Source organism: Nasonia vitripennis, chromosome 4, assembly GCF_009193385.2.
Source record: "Nasonia vitripennis strain AsymCx chromosome 4, Nvit_psr_1.1, whole genome shotgun sequence".
Classification (NCBI taxonomy): Eukaryota; Metazoa; Arthropoda; class Insecta; order Hymenoptera; family Pteromalidae; genus Nasonia; species Nasonia vitripennis.
Genome location: NC_045760.1, coordinates 32,816,116 through 32,835,421, shown reverse-complemented (window position 1 = coordinate 32,835,421; position 19,306 = coordinate 32,816,116). Strand labels below are relative to the sequence as shown.

General features: G+C 50.7%; 1 protein-coding gene across 1 annotated transcript in view; it reads left to right on the top strand.

Moving 5' to 3' along the window:
• The window catches only part of LOC100677808 (single Ig IL-1-related receptor), an 83,495-nt gene that overhangs the window by 45,209 nt on the left and 18,980 nt on the right, over positions 1–19,306 (top strand). Inside the window, exons 2-3 of the mRNA XM_003428080.5 lie at positions 8,764–8,945; positions 18,085–18,298. Of these exons, the coding sequence (XP_003428128.1) occupies positions 8,764–8,945; positions 18,085–18,298 (396 nt within the window). The remainder of the gene's footprint in view (positions 1–8,763; positions 8,946–18,084; positions 18,299–19,306) is intronic.

The following is a 19,306-nucleotide window of genomic DNA, read 5'->3' as shown; positions in this document are numbered from 1 at the left end:
TCGCAATTCGGCGCGCTCTCCGCGGCGCTCTAGTACTTTTGACAGCGCGTCAGTGCGGCAGAGATACATATTTTCATTCTCCTGCAGCAGCAAAACGCGTGCAAATAATCATGTAACAAACGGCTCGTAAGTATACCGAACGCGCTCTCGCCGCAAGCAAAAACTGCAACTGAGTTAACCCCGGGGCGGCCCGATGAAGACATCGATAAACGACTCCTTTTTTTCTTCCACCTTTGATGCACTCGCCACTCCGCCCGCATGTAAATTCGGTCCCCAATTGCGATGCATTTGGGACGGCTGGGAAATTCCGGGGCTTAATTATGCCGCAAAAACGGAGCCGCGACCCGATTCGATTCCTCCTCTCTCGCTCTTCATCGCTTCGCATACGCGCGTCATTTTACGAGGCTGCGTAAATCAACTTGGGCGAAAGCCGAAGATTTCATTAGCGTTCATGTTCCGCGCGTGAAATTAAATAATCCCGATCCTCGATCCGTCGGTGATTTGGAAAAAGGATTAACTCGCGTACGCGCATCTTTTGAAAAATAGCTCAATAATCGCGACGGCAAATAACGAACGAAGATAACCCATAGAATCGCAGCGTTACGCTTGCGCCGATAGCTCGCGAAATGATTTCGAACCGCGGGGGATTATTGCTCGCTCGCACACTCGATTGGGAATTATTTGCAGCCGCGGCGGCGCAAACTCGCGAGGCACGTATACGCGAGCAAGAGAGAGAGAGAGCGCGCTTCCGCGCCTACAGCGGAACTGTTGTCATTAATCCGCAATACGTGAGACTTTATTAAATGAAGCCGCCGGAAGCTAAACACGCCTCTGCGTCGTCGCATCCGGGGCTTCGAACTCCGAGTCGTTATTTATACGTCGGTTGCAGCGCAGCTAATGATTCGCGGCAAGCGATCAATTGAACGCGGTGATTTTTCGCAATCATTATCAGCTATGATACAGAAAGCTTACGCTTGTACTGATGCTCGAGGGACGCTTTTCCAGCTGTAAATATGGGGAGCGGCGGTGGGGAGGATGCGAACTTTCCGGAATTTCGGCTTACTCAAATGCGGTCTGCGCTTTAGCTCTCGACCACCGAATAATACTATTGAACTGCACTTCGCATATATAGATATACGCAGCGCGCGAAGCTGTAATCGACGGACATCCGATTTCCAATACGTTATGGCTCTTCGCTTCCCTCGCCCAGCTTGTTGCGGCATTTACCGAGAAAAACAATCCGCTTACCGAGCTGGGCGCGCTTTTATTATTCAAATTTCAAACAGTGGAAAATGTTATTCGGCCGAGCCATCTAATTCCCGCAAATTGCCGAGCAGGTTACACTCGAGCGAGCTCTCGGCAGAGGGGCAAAAAATCCGAGACGCGCTGGCTATAACGAATCGAAGTGGAGTACAGCAGTGCACCGCACACGCGTCCCGGGCAAAAAGGGCGAACGATGCGTCGTTCCGCTTCTCGCGATCTGCGCGTGTACGTGTTCGCAAGAGCGTCGTCACACTCATTAGAAGCGTCACTCCTATAATAGGCTAAACCACTTAGACCCGGCTAACGTCCGTCTCCTGTAATCGAGAGACAAGGAGAGGTACACGCACGATTCCCGGTATCAGCGAGAGGTGCTGCGCACGCGAGCCAATTATTCCTTTTCCAGAAGACAATTATATGCGTGCGAGCGAGCACGGGAGCTTCACTTCAAAGCCGGCTGAGGAGGAAAAAATGGAGAGAAAAGAATGTATCGGGGGCTCCTTTTGTGAAGCAACCGACGACGGCTTTTTGCGCAGTCTTTTCACGCGACAGCTGCTCTCCGCCTTGTTGCCTCCTTTTTTCCGCCGCGTCCCTCGCGCGCGCATGTGCGCCTTCTCTGACTCTCTCTCTCTCTCTCGAGCATATCGATGCGAACACAACAATTGGCGTCGGGAAAACTTAATCTGCCCGAGACTTTCTCTTGCCGTGAAAATTAGAGCGCACACGGCAGCAAATTGCCCCCTCTCTAATCACTCAATCACCATAATCTCGAATTAGCGCTGTCGCAAGCTTATCAATTATTGTTTACATAATTCGCCGCAGCCGCTGCAGCTGCACGCGAGACTTTCACTTTTTCGCAGAACGCCGGATTCGAGTGTCGCTCGTAAATAACGCGATCGCGTGAAAATATCGCGAAAACAGCCCATAAATAGCGCGAAATCTCCGCCTTTATACCGCCTATACTGTCGCGATAATGCGCCCCAGGCCTGATGTATCTCAAATTTGGAGATGTCGACCATGTAGTGGGCTTTGCATTTTCTACTCCGTACACTCCGCGGCGGTCGTTGCATTGAAGCCTGACCACAATTTACTCGAGTTTCATTGCGACACGAGCGACCGCATAACCGCGTTTACGACTCCTTCCCCAGGCGCGATTCCGAAAAATCGCGAAATTACCGAGCGCGAGACAGCGTAAAAAAGCCAGCGATAAGAATCTCCCCCTCTCGGTCATCGACATGATCCCCATAGTCATCATCTCTCGATACTGCTGCTTGCCGGCACAAAAAATTGCCTGCGTCTCGAAATTGCAGGGGGATTCGGTCCTCGAAAACAATAAAAAGCGCTGCACTATCGGATGCAGCTCGCCAAAAAAGACCAAGACAACGACAAGCTGGGCATCATTATTCCTGCCCTACGGAGGGGGAGAAGGGCTTACCCGACCATTATCCTAACTACCAGTCAGCCCGGACGCCTTCGCCTCCCTCGACTCTGCATCCGCTCTCCTGCCGTCCGTCCGTCCGTCAGTGTCCCGAGAACTTGGCCTCTCCCGCGTCCGTGAGCCAGATATATGAGACCGAATCTGTATGAACGGGATGAACGGGAGAGGGCTGTGGCATCCCTGAAATGTGCTACCTGCATCACTCTTACGCTCGTGGCAACGCTGTCAAAGTGGCTGTGCGAGCGGCAGAAATCAAGATGGGCTTTCCGGGAGGAAGGAAGTTGATCCAATGATGAGTAGTCCCGTTGAAATTCTGTGGGCTTCATTGCTTTCCGACCGAGTGAGATTTTCAATCCGTTCGTCTAACCCGAGCAGTCGCGATATTTCCTAGTTGAATACGCGAAAAAATCGATCTCGCGCATTTCAAAACGCTAATATTTACTGACTGGCTCAAAGGATTGAAACTGAAATTAAGGTAAAATAATATATTACATTTAGCACGAATTATTATCAATACAGATGTATATTTTATTAATTGATTATTAGCGTGGATTCCCCAAACAGCAAACTAACCTGGCAATTCGATTGCTCACACCCGTGCGTTTCCGGAAACCTTTTCTCTTTAATAAAGCTAAAATGCTGAATAAACAAACGCAAAGGGATGACACGCGGAATCAGCTCGTAAATGCTCGCGCCATTAATTTCGACCGAAGCGAACGAATGTTCTGCTGCTGCTGCTGCTGCTGCTGCTGCTGCTGTAAATAAAATAATTCAATCCCCGCCGTTTATATACGAGGAAGTAAGCCGTAGTTTTACGAAGGCCCGGCACCCCTGCTGATTCAATTAGCCAAATCGATTTCCTCTCCCCAGGACGTATAGCTAATTAACTCCGATTCGCATCACACTCCGGCGTTGTGATTTCAACAGCTCGGCATGGCGAGATTTTAAATTTCCCGTCCCTTCATTGGGAGCTGTGTCCGTCCTTTGTTCCAATGCAGAGGTATACACACGTAAGCCAAGCTTCAGGAAGGTTGATTATCGCTAATCCTGTTTTCGTGTTGAAATTGCACGATTTTGAGTTTCCCGCGAAAACGTCGCCAACTATTAGCTATTAGCTAGTCCGCAAGCTGCGAAATAACGAATTATTGCTCAACGGCTGACGTAAATTAATGCCGTCCCGAATGTCGGCAAAATATCTCATCAGCATATCGCAAACAGGATTGACAAATGGAGATGAACACTGTTCGTATTCTGCTTAAAAACTGGAGGAGTATGCTCATCGAAATTGATTTTCATATTTTCCCGACTCGAGTGAAGTTCTTCCATCGGCCTCATCTGCTGATAACTAGATCAAAATTGCTCTTTTGTCCTCTCGTCCAGTAGTTCGGATGAAACATCGACTACTCCATACAGCAAAACTGAAAACACGCAGCGTTGTCGGAGGCGAAGAGAAACGCAGCAGTGCATACACGCGTTGAAATGTTCTCGCAGCGTCAAAAGAGGAATACTGGTATGACTCGATTATAGTCGAATATATACTGCACGCGAATTTTGGACTCGGAGAGGAGAGGAGCTTTTAAAATTTTCAGAGCTATTCCCAAGCTAGCCTTTGTAATTGTTTTAATTGTCAGTAACTCAATCAATGTTGCCTCGAGTGGATCCGTTTTTCCTTCGCGGTTTTCATTCCGACCAGGAAATGCGGATTCTAATTGGCATCGAAGCTATTCCAGAACTTGGTTGACAACAGATTTCCACAAATTTTCCATAATTTTTAAACCGACAGCTTGCCCCATAACACTTGCGCGCCCACAACGGTTAAACCTATCATTTATGATATATCAAGGTCCATAGCAGCCGGCGTTCATAGAAACTGATAAAGAAATAGGCGACGGGCTCCGCTGCCCGGAAAACTTTATGGACCATGAGTCACCCGGAAATTTGCTCCGACTCGACGAAAATTTAAATGCTACTCTCTCCGAGCTTGACCCCCCTCGTCGAGGCGAATGAAAAAAACAGCCGCCTCACCCGCGGTGAATTATGCCGCGTCTTCTTTAACTTTTTTCCTGGAGACTCGTCTTTCTTTTATTTTTACTGGAGGCCGTTAATCTTGTTTTTGCGATGTTTGCACGCTAGTTTTCGACTGTAAGCTACTTTTCTTCAAACATTATTTCCCTTTTTTTTGCAAAATCTGAGTTAAGCTAAGCTAATATACATCACATTTAACAGAAGATTACATCTCCCAACTGTATATTTTGTAATGCGGAAGTTGCTAAGAAAAGGAAAGAAGAGTTTGATATCAAATTGAAAAAGAAATTGATTAAAAACCGATAATCCGAGGAGAAGCTTCGAAATAAAATCTTTTTCTGATATTCACACAGGAAATAAGAAAAGTTTACTTTCGCACATTAAAAATATTACTAGGCGTACATGGCTGTGGCGTCAAAGGACTCTTTTCTATATTAATTCTTGTAGTTTCAAGTTCCGGGAATTCTAGTTTATTTGGTGTATGGCGGTATTAAAAACGTTTCCCTCTGAAACGAGTCTTTTTTAATTAAATGTTCCCTGATGTAAATGGATGAAAATGATTACGCAAGAGGAAAACTTTCCTCTTGAGCTTACTGACGTCTATTACAGTTCTCGTTAGTAATTCTCAAATGAACTTCAGCTTATCGTACAAATATATGTATGCGTGTATTATTATGCGTAATGGGAAAGAAAAAGTTAATTTCTCACGAGCGTGTCGATTCAGCTCAAGTAATACGTGTGCATCAAATACAGTATAATCTGAAATAATATATAATGCACGGAACGGCAAATACACGTGAATATCGACATATTAATGTTTACCCGCCTATTTACCCTCGTATATTAATTACAGTATAACATATTCTACACTGAGAATCCGTAATGGAAAATGTTTCTATGCAATTGCTGTAATTTTTACTACTATGAACGGCAAATTTAAGTCCTTTGATATGTTAATTATAATAATGCACTAGATCAGATGCTACGCTTTTTTTAGTTAATCTGAGGAAATTTGAAATTTTGAAAAAAGCTTCGTTCAGAGGGGACGCAAAATTCTAAAAAGCTATCTGCGCGTCGTGAACCTTTTGCTCTATTATGCAAAAGAGGAATGTTCCGGGAACATGGATAAAGGTCAGGTGTCACGAGTTCGTCGACTACTGCATCCAAAGTGCATCCACAAAGTAGCAGTGGCAACTTCGAGTTTATGCTTCTATCTACTCTACCCCCGTGTAACGACCGACCACCGACCCCACACTGAATACGAAGGATCGCGCCAGCTCCTCATTTTTAGAACGCGCGATTCAGAATCCCGCGAAAGAAGCTATTTACTCTGTCGTGCGCAGTAAATCGATGGAACTTTGTGTAGCCTATGATTTTCGCGGTACTGCTCAGCGCTAGACGGACGGTATGTTATACAGGTATATAGCAGCTCTCTTAGCCGTCTTTACACGTTCGCTTACTTTCCGTCTCTCCGCGTGCGGCATGCTAGGCTGCGTTCTATATTTGTTTTTCTCCGAATTTCAATTTCGCTATTCGGGCTTAGAGATCGAACAGCGAGCTGTGCCTACTTTATACTCGCAGATTAAGAGTTTCTCTTTGCTGTGCGCGTACAGCTTTCATCGCGAAAAATTTGTCGCATTTTCAAAGTTTAAATTTTGCACCTGCGCGATGCGCGACTCAAAGCCTCCCAGCCATCCGTGCAGTGTGTATATACGATGTGCTCGCACGGAGGAGCTTAATACGGCCGAATTATTTAACGATATACGTACGTATAACGCTGATTCCAAGAAAATATGTACGCCCCGAGTAGTTAGAGCCGAGCTGGGTAAGACTCGCCGCATAAATATTTGAAATCCAAACCGTCGGATTAAAAATTAGGCAAATCCCCTGTTTAATGCAAGCGCGCTTGAAACTTTCCCAAACCGATCGTTTTTTCCGCAACTCCGACTGCAATGTCCGGGAGTTTCCAAAGAGCTTTAAGGGGCTTTAACGCGCTTCGAATTCCCAACTTTCATCTTCGGCTCTTCGTTATTATGTATTTCGCGCTAATGCAGCCGTCGGACCTACGTTTTGCCGCATAGATGTGTATACATACTCGATCGGCAATGGAAGCGGAAGTTTGGAAAAGAAATCCCCGATAGCAATAATCATCGGGCCCGGCTCGGAAATTTCTTAAACACCACCCGCCTAATTTTCGCGCCGTCTCGGCGGCTGCAGCGACGACCATGGCGGGGCGGGAAAAAGTCCGCTCGCACGCACATCAGTCGAGCACTCACTTATATAAAGCGAGTCCGCCGCTCGGGCTCGCGCACACGTAAGTGGCCCTACATTATGTAGAGCGTGTACAGCGAGTCTACGACACGTACCCACGACTCGGGATCTGTGTGCGCAGCGTGGCACGCGTGTGTTTAGCAGCGAGGGGCGAATTTGCATGCGAATGCGCGGGGGAAGGGCGACATTCGTTCGTTTTCGCGAATTCTCGCGATATTCATTCTTCGGGGACTCGCTCGAATTCGCGCGGCGTTTTTCTCTCGATACGCGCCGGCTCCCGTCTCGGCGCTCATAAATTATTAAGTAAGCGAGGGCGCCAGATAGTGTCTGTAGGTATAGTCGATGTCGTCGGTCGTGCTCTACGATAATTAGTTTCCAAGTAGAGGCATTTAAAGCTCTATGGGAGCTGGCGGCTTGCAGGCAGACGCTGCGAGAAAGAGCGCGAGAGAGTTAGTTTGCGGTAGATTGATTCGCCGAACTTGACGGAAGGAGAGTCTCTCTCGCTTTGGGAGCCCGCTGGAGTCGCTGGCGCGAGAGCGGGAAAAATGAGAAAATTCGTCCGGGAGCCGGAAAATTACATCTCGCGTCCGGACGTGACTCTCCTGGTGCCGTGAGCCTCGCCGAACCCACTCGCGATGTATGCTGCCGCGGGAAAGCCGAGCGAGGAGCCGAGCGAGTTGGCGCATTGTGGCGGTGCATAACGCGACGAAAGACCGAGCAGCCACGCGATGTTCAATAAGCGGCGCGCGTGCAAAGTTCGCGGGTAAGCAGCCGACAAGCGGCTTACTTATCGATTACACGCGCTCTGTACGGCGGCGGGGAGCGCGCGCGTTAATGCCCGGCTTTGGCTGCATCGCCTGCGCGCTAAATTATGACGCGGCAGCTCCGGAACTCGAAATTCACCCGAGTACAAGAAGCAGCGTCCGGAGCACCTTATCGGAAATGGGATGAGTGCCCCACTCGCACTCGATTCGGTCGCGGAGCTGGTGGTCGTGTTGCGTTTTATCGATTCATCGGCTATTTTCAAAGACAGCTCCGGCCCGTGAAGGGATAATCGGGATACGACGCGTAGAGCCAGCAATCCGATTCATCAGAGGCCGGCGGATAATTGAGCGCTTATTGCCGGCGTAATCAAGGCGGGGGGAAGAATAAAGTCAAGTCGCCGCCGCGCCGAGTCGTATAATGCAAAGGATCGGTTCGACAAGTAGAGGAAAGAAAAACAAGGCTGCCGGATGAAAGGGGACCGCGCGTAAAAGCGGCGCATATCGAGTGGAAATTCCGCTGAAAAACCGGCTCTCCCTCTGCCTGGCAGCGAACAAATGAATTTCATTTAATCAATTCTCCGGCTCTCGGCCCTCGAGTATAAAATACCGACTCGTTGCACGCTCCGCGCTTTTCGCTTATTTCGCGATGTATGCGGAGTTACGAGGTTATTCCGGGGCGTGACGGGGGTCGCGGGGGGTAATTTTATCGGGGCGCGACTACTTTTTCGTGTGAGGAACTTTTCAAGTTATTGCGAGCGAGCGCGGGATGCGGTAGAGACAAAGGGAAAGGAGAGAATTTACGACGTCACGCTTCTCTGGCTCCGGGAGACGAGTTATAACGGATCGCGGAACGGAATGGAATAAGGGAGGCGTACATTATAAAACATTTCCTCCGCGCGTCTAGTCTAGACGTCTCCTCCTCTAGTTCTCCCTCCCTCCCCGCATTGTTTGTCGCCCCCGCACTCTTAGTCGGCACTATTTCTCACCGTTCTCCTCTGATTTCAGGTACAAGGACAGCCGGCCCTATCCGTGGCCCGGCGGCGAGAGCACCTTCATCCTGTACCCGGAGAGTGCCAATCAGACGATTTACACGCAGGAGGTGAGGACGTCCGACGCCGGCCGCTACTCCTGTCGGGCGCGCAACGACACGACCACCCTCGAGGGCGACATCACCCTCGAGGTCCTCGGTGAGTTACCGCCGCCCTGCACACCCCTTTTTGCCACGGCCGCTTACAGGCTCAATCCGATTAATTCCTGCGACTAAAATGCGGAATTGACAAAGCTTGTAGAATATCCCGAAACGGCTCCATCAGCTGCGCCGTAAAGCGCTCGAAGAACGAAGAACGTCATCCCGGTGTTTACATTCTTGGGTATCCGGTGAGGCGCTTTATCGCCGTAAGACAAGACCGGCCGAGCGCCGAGGCTATATAAATCCCTTATCGCGCTGCAGTTTCGCTTATTAAGCCAACATGTGCCACTGTGTGCGCGCTCGATCGCTCGAGCGGCGCAGGTATATACGTATTACGTACATGCGCGGGCGGATGCGGCTTATCGAGTGGGAGCGTTATTGTAGCCGGTGCGCGATATAATGTTATGCGACTAAACAAATCCTTTGCGGCGCTGTTTGCTCGAGAAAGTATTTGCGCGCTGACCATTCGCGTGACGTTGAAAAGTGGATTGTGCTAGTTCAGCCTAATGCGCTGATACGCCGAAAACTCGAGGCTTTTATCCGTCGCGCAAATACGACACGAGGTAGATCTGAAAACTTTATCAGCGCCAATTACCGGCGTACGTCCCGGAAAAAGAGAGAGCGGAATCGAGCACGCGAGAAAACAGCGAGAAAGGGACGAATAAAAGCTGCGCGGCCTTATCGCTTCGGTTTTTCGCGCGCAGCCCCCTCGTTTTTCCCCTCCCCCTCCCGGTCCGCGTCGTTAAAGCGAGTGTCGTCGGCGGGAAAATGCTGGAAATGGCGCCGGGCTCTAAACATTCGCGAGCTAGCCCCCGCGTAAACATCCTGTCTCGGCTTCTGTTCCCCGCTCGATCGGACGTTATCGATCGAATAACTCATGTGCGGGCGGTGTTCCTTGTTCGGGATTTCGAGTTTTACTCGCGCATTTTTGCACGTCGCGGCTAAATTTAATTTATTCTCGCATTATGCAGAACTGATGGGTTCGATGCCTTTATACCGTCGTCGGATTAACCGCTGCTGCGAATTTGCCAAAATTTATCCCGTGCGGCTACATCTGTATGAATTTATCATGAGCACGATCATCGTGCGATAAATCAATATTTTTATTCAAGCTCGACAGCTGAACATTTCGGGAAGAATTCGATTACGTTGACTCAGCAGCCGTTTAGCGGACCGTTCTACTATCAAGCGAAATTTTCTAGTTTGCCTCCGGCCGAACTGCAAAATAAAATTATGCAGCAGCACGTGCCTCGCCTCGTTGCGCGGGCTGACGGTGAACAGCTCCGAGTGTCCCCCAAGCGACGTCTTGGATCGCGTAAACGTGCGCGTGAGCTCGCAAAAATGCAAACTTCATTAGGGTAAATCATTAATTCTTTCGACTTGATTGCCACCTCAATTCTGATATCGTCGCATGAAATTTTCAATAACTCGACTTCCATTTTTATCGGATTTCCACGGCAACCGCGCGCGATTTACACGTCCAGCAATTATCCTCCGGGCGATGCAATGAAGTAATACCCCGGCAAGATCGAAGAGAAATATCTTCAGCGGCGGTTTATTGCTGCGTTGTATTTTCCACGGATATCGTAGATTTTTAAAGCCGTTTTACGCGACGAGCACTGCGGACGGGAGAAATTCGAGCGAAATGATTTTCGCGGTAAAATTAAATTCGCGCGGCGCAGCACTGCCGGCTATTATTAATTTCGAGCGAGTCGCGGCGTTGTTACCGATTTATTATGCGCTCGGATTCCTTTTTTCCCTCTCGCGCAGTGCCGCGAAGGAGCATTATTAGAGCAGCGACGGTTGCTTTTATCGGACGCCGGGGAAGAAAGGCGTTTTTAAATTGATTTTGAAGAGGGATCGGCACTTATTGAACGCCGTTGAACTCGTTTGAAAAATTCAATCGAGATTCTCGTGCTCCGCGACACGAGCAAAGAAACGCACCGAGCGTATCGCACGCCAGCGCAAGAAGAGGGGAGGAACGGTCGCATGAAAAGCCGCGTTCCAGCAGTACAATTTGCGCGACTCGGCTCTTTAATCGAGCCGGCAATTATCCTTCCACACATAGTCCTCCGCTCTTAATCAAGCCGGTGCCAATGCCGGCGAGACTCTTCTCCGGCACGTTTCCATTAAAAGTAATCTGTCTCGCGGTCCGACAGTCACGAAGCCTCAGTTTTTCTCTCAGCAGGCATACCGCGTATTGCATCCCGCGCGCGTGGGAAGTCGCGGCCGACGTGAAATTCGTTCGTTCCGTGCCTGCGATGTTCCAAGTGCTCCTCCGACGGTCTGATGGAATCATAATCAGTCCGATGCGCGCTCGGGTGGGCAGACTTGGCGAAAAGCTCTCGAGGTAGCTGGGAGCACGCGCTAAGTACCTTATCAACGAGGTATTTCGAAAAGAAACCACACCGCCCTCCCCCTCAACAAAGCAGCGCCGGTCGAAGAAATAGTGCGCCGCGGCGAATGAAACATAGACGCGGGTAATGGAGCGGAATATGAAGAGAACAGTGCGCGCGAGGAGGGAAGCACTCATTGCTCGATTTACGATATATTTGCCCTGTGCGCCGTTATGTACTTGACCGTCGAGTGGACGAAAATTAAATTTCGCCCCTCTGTTTTTTGCACTCGCGGCGCCTCGTTAGGGAAAGCGCATTTGCGAGCCCCGTAATTTTTCGTTTGCGGGGGTGTGCGAGCTTTATCGCGCGATACCGGCTAAAATTAAGCGGAGCCTTTTTTCCGGCCTCATTCCGCCGCGGAGGTATTTATGGGTCAGCCGAGGAGAGAGAGCGAGAGAGAGAGAAGTTGTTGGCGCGACGCTTGTTTGCGCGCGCGAATTAAGAAGTTCACGAGAGGGAGGATGTGATTCTTTGTCGAGGCGGGCGAAAACGATTTAACGCTCGAGTTGGGATTAGATTTTCCGCGGGAGTTGCCAGCTTTTGTCCGCGGGTTCGAGGGCCGGACAGCGATAACAGTTTGTAGCGCGGCGCTACTCGGGAGATTGCTTATGAAACTTCTGACCAACTGCCGGGAAGGTCGACTGCTTCGAAGAGGCCCCTTTTTATCTCGGCAAGGCCGCCGCAAGAAGCCAAACAACGTCGTCGTAAATTCAGCGATTAGCCGGGATTCGATTAGCCGAAGGGCTGGACAGCGCGCGGGAGCTGCGGGACGCTAATCAATTAAAGGCGCTGTCTCGTGGCCTGACAGGCTCTCTCGCGAGCCCGTCTTCCCCGGGTCAATTCCCCGGCGGCGCCCGAGGCTGACGCTGCTCCGCTCTTGTCTCGCTGCTACTCGACGAGTCGACTCGAGGAGGAGCCGGCGTAGCTGCTTGCGCGTAGTTCGGGGCTCGCCCGCGAGGTAAGACGCCGCTGGGGCCGGCCGGGGATGGATTTCAGGGGGGTGTTTGCAGTTTTGGGGTCGACGGGTTAATTAAGGCTCCAAGTTCGCCGAGGGTTCAAATTTTGAGCCATCGATTTCCGCGAGATAGCGGAGCCGAGTCCTCCCGGCGAATTAAAACATCAGCGCGTCGCGTAGAGTTTTGCTCGAGGTTTTCCCATAGCGCGCGGCTTTCGCCTCTCTCACTGCAGAGGAGCACCTCTCCGTTTGCTGCCCCTCCCCCCGCCGCTATTCGCTTTTGTTCCCTGTTCTCCGCATAGTCGCGCTCTCCCGCAAGGCTTATTCCCATTACGAGTGGCCGAGCGTGTCGTATCACGCGTGATGACACGGCTGAAGCCGCCGCCACCGCCGCCGCCGCCGCTGCCGAGTAAATCGCTTCTAGGAACGTCGTGTGCTGCTCCCTCTCCGCTGGCTGGCTTCCGTTTTCATACCACTGCCGGAGAGGTTTGCTCGTGCCGATGTCGATCTCTTTTTCATTCGATCCCCCTGTCCGCCGGCAGAGGATATTAAAGCTAAAGGGTTATTGAAGCGTTATTAGTCGGGACCTTTTAATTCGACGAACTGTGCTTTTGACAAAATTACAACGGCGATACCGACATTCATTTCCATATCGATGCAAAACCGCATGACAGACGTTAAACTTTAAAAATTACACTCTGAACTTCTCGCGAGAGGGAGAGCGCGCGCAGCTGCTATCGTTTCCCATTTCCACGTATCGCGAGCAGTCACACGTGCATCTCCCGGAGAGATAAGCCGACGAAGCTGCTCCTTCTGCCGCTGCCGCTGCCGCTTCCTCGTAGCGAGAGATTGCGCGGCTCGGATAATTTCCCGCAATGACGAGCCTGCAGCTGACTGCTCATTGTTTCGCGCGTCGTCGTGTGGAGGGACGTAATTGACTCCGGGCTGTGCGGACGGAGATTTGCTCGTTTGGAAGATGGAACGAGCGCTGCTGCCGCCGTTGGTTTATGCGCGCGAGTGAGAGATTTGATGGGGACCGTCTGCTGGCTGATTGCGGCCGTGGCTCTTTCTCTCGGCGTTGAACGTTTTATCGCTTGTTTAGCGTTAAAAAAATACATCGACTTCGAATTCACTAAATTTAATCACGCGAGTCAGCCGACATCATCCTCGACTCGATTCCCCGGAGCCGCGCACAATGCGCGCTCTCTGATCCCTGCACGCGTGCGAAGACCTCGTCGCTCGTCAGCGATCACGAAAACCGCGAAATTGCACGTCACTTCCAATTCGCTCGCTTTCCTTTTTTTCGACTCATTGTCGGCGGAATTCCGCGAATGGGAGTCGAGCGACGTGACGAATTCGACGGGACGGTCGATCAATTTTCATTTTGTTCTCGAAAGCAATGCGAGAGGGGGGGGGGGAAATTGTCGAAATAACAAACCACTCCGGCTGGAAAATCCGCACGATGCGGAGCGGCGGACCGGCCAAGGCTTCGCCCTCGACATGCAGAGTAAGACGGAAGAAGCATAAGACAAGGCCGCAGTAAAAAGAGGAGCGCAAGCTCCGGCGACACCTCGGGCTGTAGCTTTTACGAGGAGAAAGGAGTGGCAGCGGTGATCCATTTTCCGTAATCTCCCTCTTCTCCGTCGGTTCGTTTTTCCCGGCAGAGCGTAGCTCCCTCTTCGCTTCCTCTTCTTTTTTCGGCTGTCTCTGCTCCGAGAGAGCTTTCCGTCCTCGATGCGCCTCGACACCTGCGGCCGCCGCGAAGATTCGCCCGTCGCTTCTGCACGACGACTCTACTGTGTACCGGTAGCGATTCGTGTGGGGGAGTGCAAGGTTTCACGCTGCAGGGATTTTCGGAGATTGCAGTCGAGTGCAGTTAGCGGAATATGCGCGGCAAAAGTGCCGGGAGTTTCCGATGCAGGCGACGCGCGAGGACTTTCGATGCTTTATTCAACTCATCGGAGTTTGACCGAGCGAAATACGGGATGAAAAAACGAGATTATTTTCAAAGCAATTAACACCAGGCGAGGCCGAGCTCTCAGTGTGTGTGTGTGTGTGTAATGAAGTTCCACGACGGCGAGTCACGTTCGACCGGAAATCGGCGCCAGCTTTCAATTGCCGGGCGCGTCGTCGCGAGATCGCAGGAGCGTCTTGTGTGTTGTGTATAAGAGTTTGGTTTGCGAAAAGTTATTTCGGAGGTTTGTGCTTTGCTCTACCCGCTGGATATTCCATTGAGTTCCGCGCGCTGTTCGATTATTTTTCCAATCGAGAGACCCGTTGATTGAACCGCCTACATTCGTGTAAAGGCTATTTTTACTCGTTTTCACTGCATAAAAAAATTGAAACATTCCCTGTTTTTGTTCTCACCACTTTCATTCGATCTACCAGGGTCGGGATCGCCGATGATTTTTCCTCGCGGCTCGGATGAAAAGCCGGCCAGGCGATAAAAAGACCTCCGCGCTGCAGTTAATTCAGAAGTTTGCGCGGCCGCCGTTTTTCACGTATACGCAGAGATATAAAGTGTTGGCTGAAAAAACAAAAACAACACACTGCACCGCGAGCGGCAACAAGAAGGAATAACCCAAGTTTTCCCTAAACTGTAAAACAGTCGTCCGTCGCGAAACTCCCTCTCTTACTTCCTAGAGGAGGGTGGGGGAGGGGAGAACGTGCCATTATTATCCGCTGATTTATCGCTTTTTGCATCGCTAGCTCGGGTTTTATCGCCGCGCCCGAGGTTTCACCGTGGCCTTTTTTATTTCTCGAAGCTAGAGCCTTTCCTTCGATTCCTCCTTCCGCTTTTCTTCGTTTTTCTTTCTTTTTTTCGTCGGGCCGCTCGTAAAAGCCCGCACTTTATACGATAGTGCAGCGGGCGCGATCGTAAGGCTCTTTATAAAGCCGAGCGCGCGGGGCGATTGAAATTTTATCGTTGTCTCGCGGATTCGCCTTTTTCGACGCGCTTTGATGTTTTTTAATTGTGCGCCCCGGTTCGCGCTGCGATTTATATTTCGCTGTGCTTTTGCGATCGAATGACGGAAAGCTCCTGATGATTATTCAAGACTCGGCGCAGATTGCATTGAATTTCAAGCACCAGCGAGTTTTTGGAGGATTATATACGCCGATGGCTTTCCTCGAAATGCGCTTGTACGTTCCATTTATCTAATTACCTGAGGCGTTTTGAGCATTAACTGGAAATATTTGCTTCGCGATGGATCCATCCGATGCCTCGATTAGCCGAGACTCCACTCGCGGACTTTGTTCCGAGGCACTTGTTGCCAAACCAGCTACGGCTCAGTCCCCATCGTTATATCCAGAGTGAGAAGGACAAATGCTCGGTCATCAGTCTTTCGTGGGATCCCCTCCGCGAAAAAATACACTTGAAAAATCCATACCATTAGTATCTCCCGGCATGCATAATTCCGAGGTCGAGCTTCTCGCCTCGCCGGGCTAAAATCAGGCTCCATTCGGGAATTCAAAGCCGCGTATTAAACATTTGCATACACACCCGCATATCGGCCGAAACCCCTTAACGCGCAAAGCCAACCGGAAGTAGCTCGGCTCGCCGCGAGCGCGCAATTATCGTAGTTGAATTTGTCGCTCCGTAAAATTCTCTCGGCAATGATAAATCGACTAAGAGCCGTGTGGGAGGCGAACCGCGAGTGCTTATCGCCGCAGAAACGGGTTCCGCGGCACTGGCGTGGGGAGAGAGAAAGAGAGACGAAGAAACGCTGTAATACGGCGCAGCAGTGATCGCGAGATTGATTGATCGCTTTGATGCGGCGATTTATTGGCTCGGTTGTTTTGCACTCGTGCAGTGGATGCTGCTGCTGTTGCGACGGATGTCTTTTTTAATTGATTGACACCTTCGATGAATGTTTTTTTTTTTTCAGCGACGAGCTTTTATGACGACGAGTGTGACGGGCATTGATCACTTCGCGTTTGTTCTCTTTTTACGATTGTTCAGTTCCAGCTCGATTTATCGAATCACGGTCCTCTTTTCACGAGTGACTCCTCAGCACTAAGAAATGAAATATTTTACCGTGGCAATCGCTAACAAACAGATCAGATATAAACTTAAACAAACTACCGAGCTAATCACAACACTATCGCGCGCACACTTCGATCCAATTAAGCGTACCGCGAATTTAATTAATTCAGCAGTTAGAAAGGGCGTCGACGATGCGCCACTCGCGTGTACGCTGTACTCGAAAGGACGTCTTCCTCCGCAGCGAAACAAATGTGCGACAACGCCGCCGATGGTGAGTCTGCGGTTGCGACTCCCTGCTGTAGCCGTCGCCGAGAGTTCGGCTCTCGGTGTTCTGTTTTGCGCTTGGGTTTCCGACTGCAAAGACGCCACGGCGTAGGGCATGCACCGGCGGTTGATTAATTTTCAAGAGGCCATGCCCGTTCCCCCGAAAAAAGTGCCGAAGAAAGCGGGGCCGGACTGCAAGATGGAAGTGAAAGGCACAGAGCGAGCGGCGTTGGTTTGCGGCGCCTCCAAAGTTTATACACGAACGCTGACGCGGACTGGCATCGAATAGCGGCAAATCGTATTTCAGCCGGAGCGGCCAGGGGTGCAGGGAAGCTTCTGCCTGTCATTTCGCGCGCGCGAGCGATATCTCCGCTCCTCCAAATGCGCCTTTCACGTGTGTTTGCGCGGCGGCGCTATCTTTGTTTCTCGGGTTCGCGTGCAGCGGCATAGCGTCGCCCCCCCCCCCCTCTTTCTCTTCCTCTGATCCGAAAGCGGCGCCGGGTTTAACTTTCTACCACCCCCGCCGAGAGCGAGTCTGCTGCGCTATCTGCCTTTTGACTTCCAGCCGAGAGAGTTTATCGCGATGGAGCTTCGCCTGCGTGCTTTATTTCGCGGCTCTGATCTCCGCGAGGTTTTAGCGGCCGTTGCGGCGGCTCCGACCTTTTCCGATTTTTGAGAGAATTAATAATAAACTCCGTCGTCGACCCAGATGTCGCGCGAATTCGCCGTCGAGATTTCGCTTACGACTGTCAGCGCGTTTGTCAGCGCGTTTGTCAGCGCGACCGAGTGCGCGGGTTGCATTTTTAATGAGACCGAACCCTTCCCCCTCTCGCGACGACACCGCAACACGCATTAAGAGGTAAAAATGTATTAGCATCCCGCTCCTCCAGGAGAAACAAAAGGCCGCGCGGCCGCCGCACCGCAACGTTATAATTGCAGCGCCGCGAGTTAACGAGAACTGCGGTTCCCGTTGTATAAAAAGGGTCAGTCCTCTGTTTAAATTTAATTCGCGGGCTCGCTATGTGCTTTTCATTTGGTACTCTGTTTACGCCGGCTGGTAAAAAATAACATCCCAGCGCAGACTCGAGTCGATTAGCCGAACGTCGCCGCGAGCAGCAACTGTCCGCGACACTCGGCGGCTGAACAATTGCCGATGTAATGACGCGCGATTCTCGTCCTCCTCGTCCTCGCGGCGGGAATTCATAGGGTGCGCGCCGGAATTGATTGGCCCGTCGCCGGCAGAACTTTTAATAAGCTTAAATTTTGCATTATCTAACTAACCGTACGGCTCGTCTGCGTGATCGGAATTTTCCTCCGCTCCTCTCTCGCGCGCGCCGCCTCCACTACTTTTAATAAGACGCCCCCCCCCCCCCAGCGCGGGGATTCTTTTGTTTGCGCCGGAGAAGTTGCGAGCGCTCGGAACACTCGTGAAGAGAGCGATGAATTCTGAATGAAACTAAATAAATCCGAGCTCGGCCCGGACCAAATTAACTGACAACTCTGACTCTCTGTCTCTCTCTCTCTCTGGCTGTTTCAGGCGAGGAAACAAACGGCTACAAGGGACGACCACTGCCCACCTATAGACCGTCGTCGCAGCTGGTGCCTCTGGGCGGTACGGCCCGGCTCTTCTGCGAGGCCTACATCGGCCAGGCGTACGTACCAGACGCTCGAAACTCCGTCACCTGGAGGAAGTCCGGGAGCAACATTACTCTGCCGAATCATGGGAGAGTCTCGCAGTATCGCGTTTCACGGTAAGTTCCGCCTTTTTCGTTTACCGTGCCAATGAGCTCTCCAATATCGTCGCTCGATGTAGTCAATTATGCTTAATGCAATTTGCCGTAATTGCTAGTAAAACTCGCGCGCGGCGCATCCGCTCTGGACCGGAAGATAAAGGAATCTCTTGCCAACAGCTCATTCAGTCGTGCTCCGACTTCTCGCAATTTGTCCTCCTCCTTCCGGAAATTCGCCCTTTTTGCTCTCCTTTGCCGTCGCCGTTATGGCGCCGCTGGCCGTCTTCTTTGCCCCCTTTTTCCGAGCCCTCCTTTGACAAACACTTCGTTTGCCTTTCTTCCTCGCCGCTGCCTTCGTTTTCATTACCGCGCTTTTTTCGAATCCAATCGCGACGCTTCGTGACGGCTCCAACAATTTCATAATGACTATTCCTATGCGGCGGGGCTTGAGATCGATTTTTCATGCGTGTTCCCTCCCTTCATTCCTCGTGTACGCGTCGTAGTTGCCTGCACGAAAAATTGTGGAATCGGGACGTCCTCTTTTTTCCAGGCGGAATTGCGCCCTCTGCACTCGTAAATTTGATGAGATGAGAATATCTGTCGAGTGCGTTCGCTTTGGCTCTGCAAATGAAAAACCATCTCTTTAAATTAGATTTCCCTCTGCGCGATTCACGGCTACAACTTTAATGATGGTACCTTCAGAGCTCTTTTATTACTGTTGAAACTTCTTGTACTGTAAATGCGATGAAAATAATATAATATTTCATTTGGCGCTCGCGCACGGCACTACAAACGCATCAATCAGAGTTACTTTTTCTGTCTCTGCAAATTTAAAACACACCGGGAACTTTGTTAGGCAACTCGCAGATGTCATCAATCTTTATTATAGGGGACTATATGCGCCATCGGCGCAGCTTTTAATAAAACTCATAAATCTGTTCATTCACTTAGAGCGCGATGCTCGATAAGGATATATGCGCTCTCTTTGTGTACCTATGTAAATTGGGGGAAGCTTTTTTCACGCGGGAA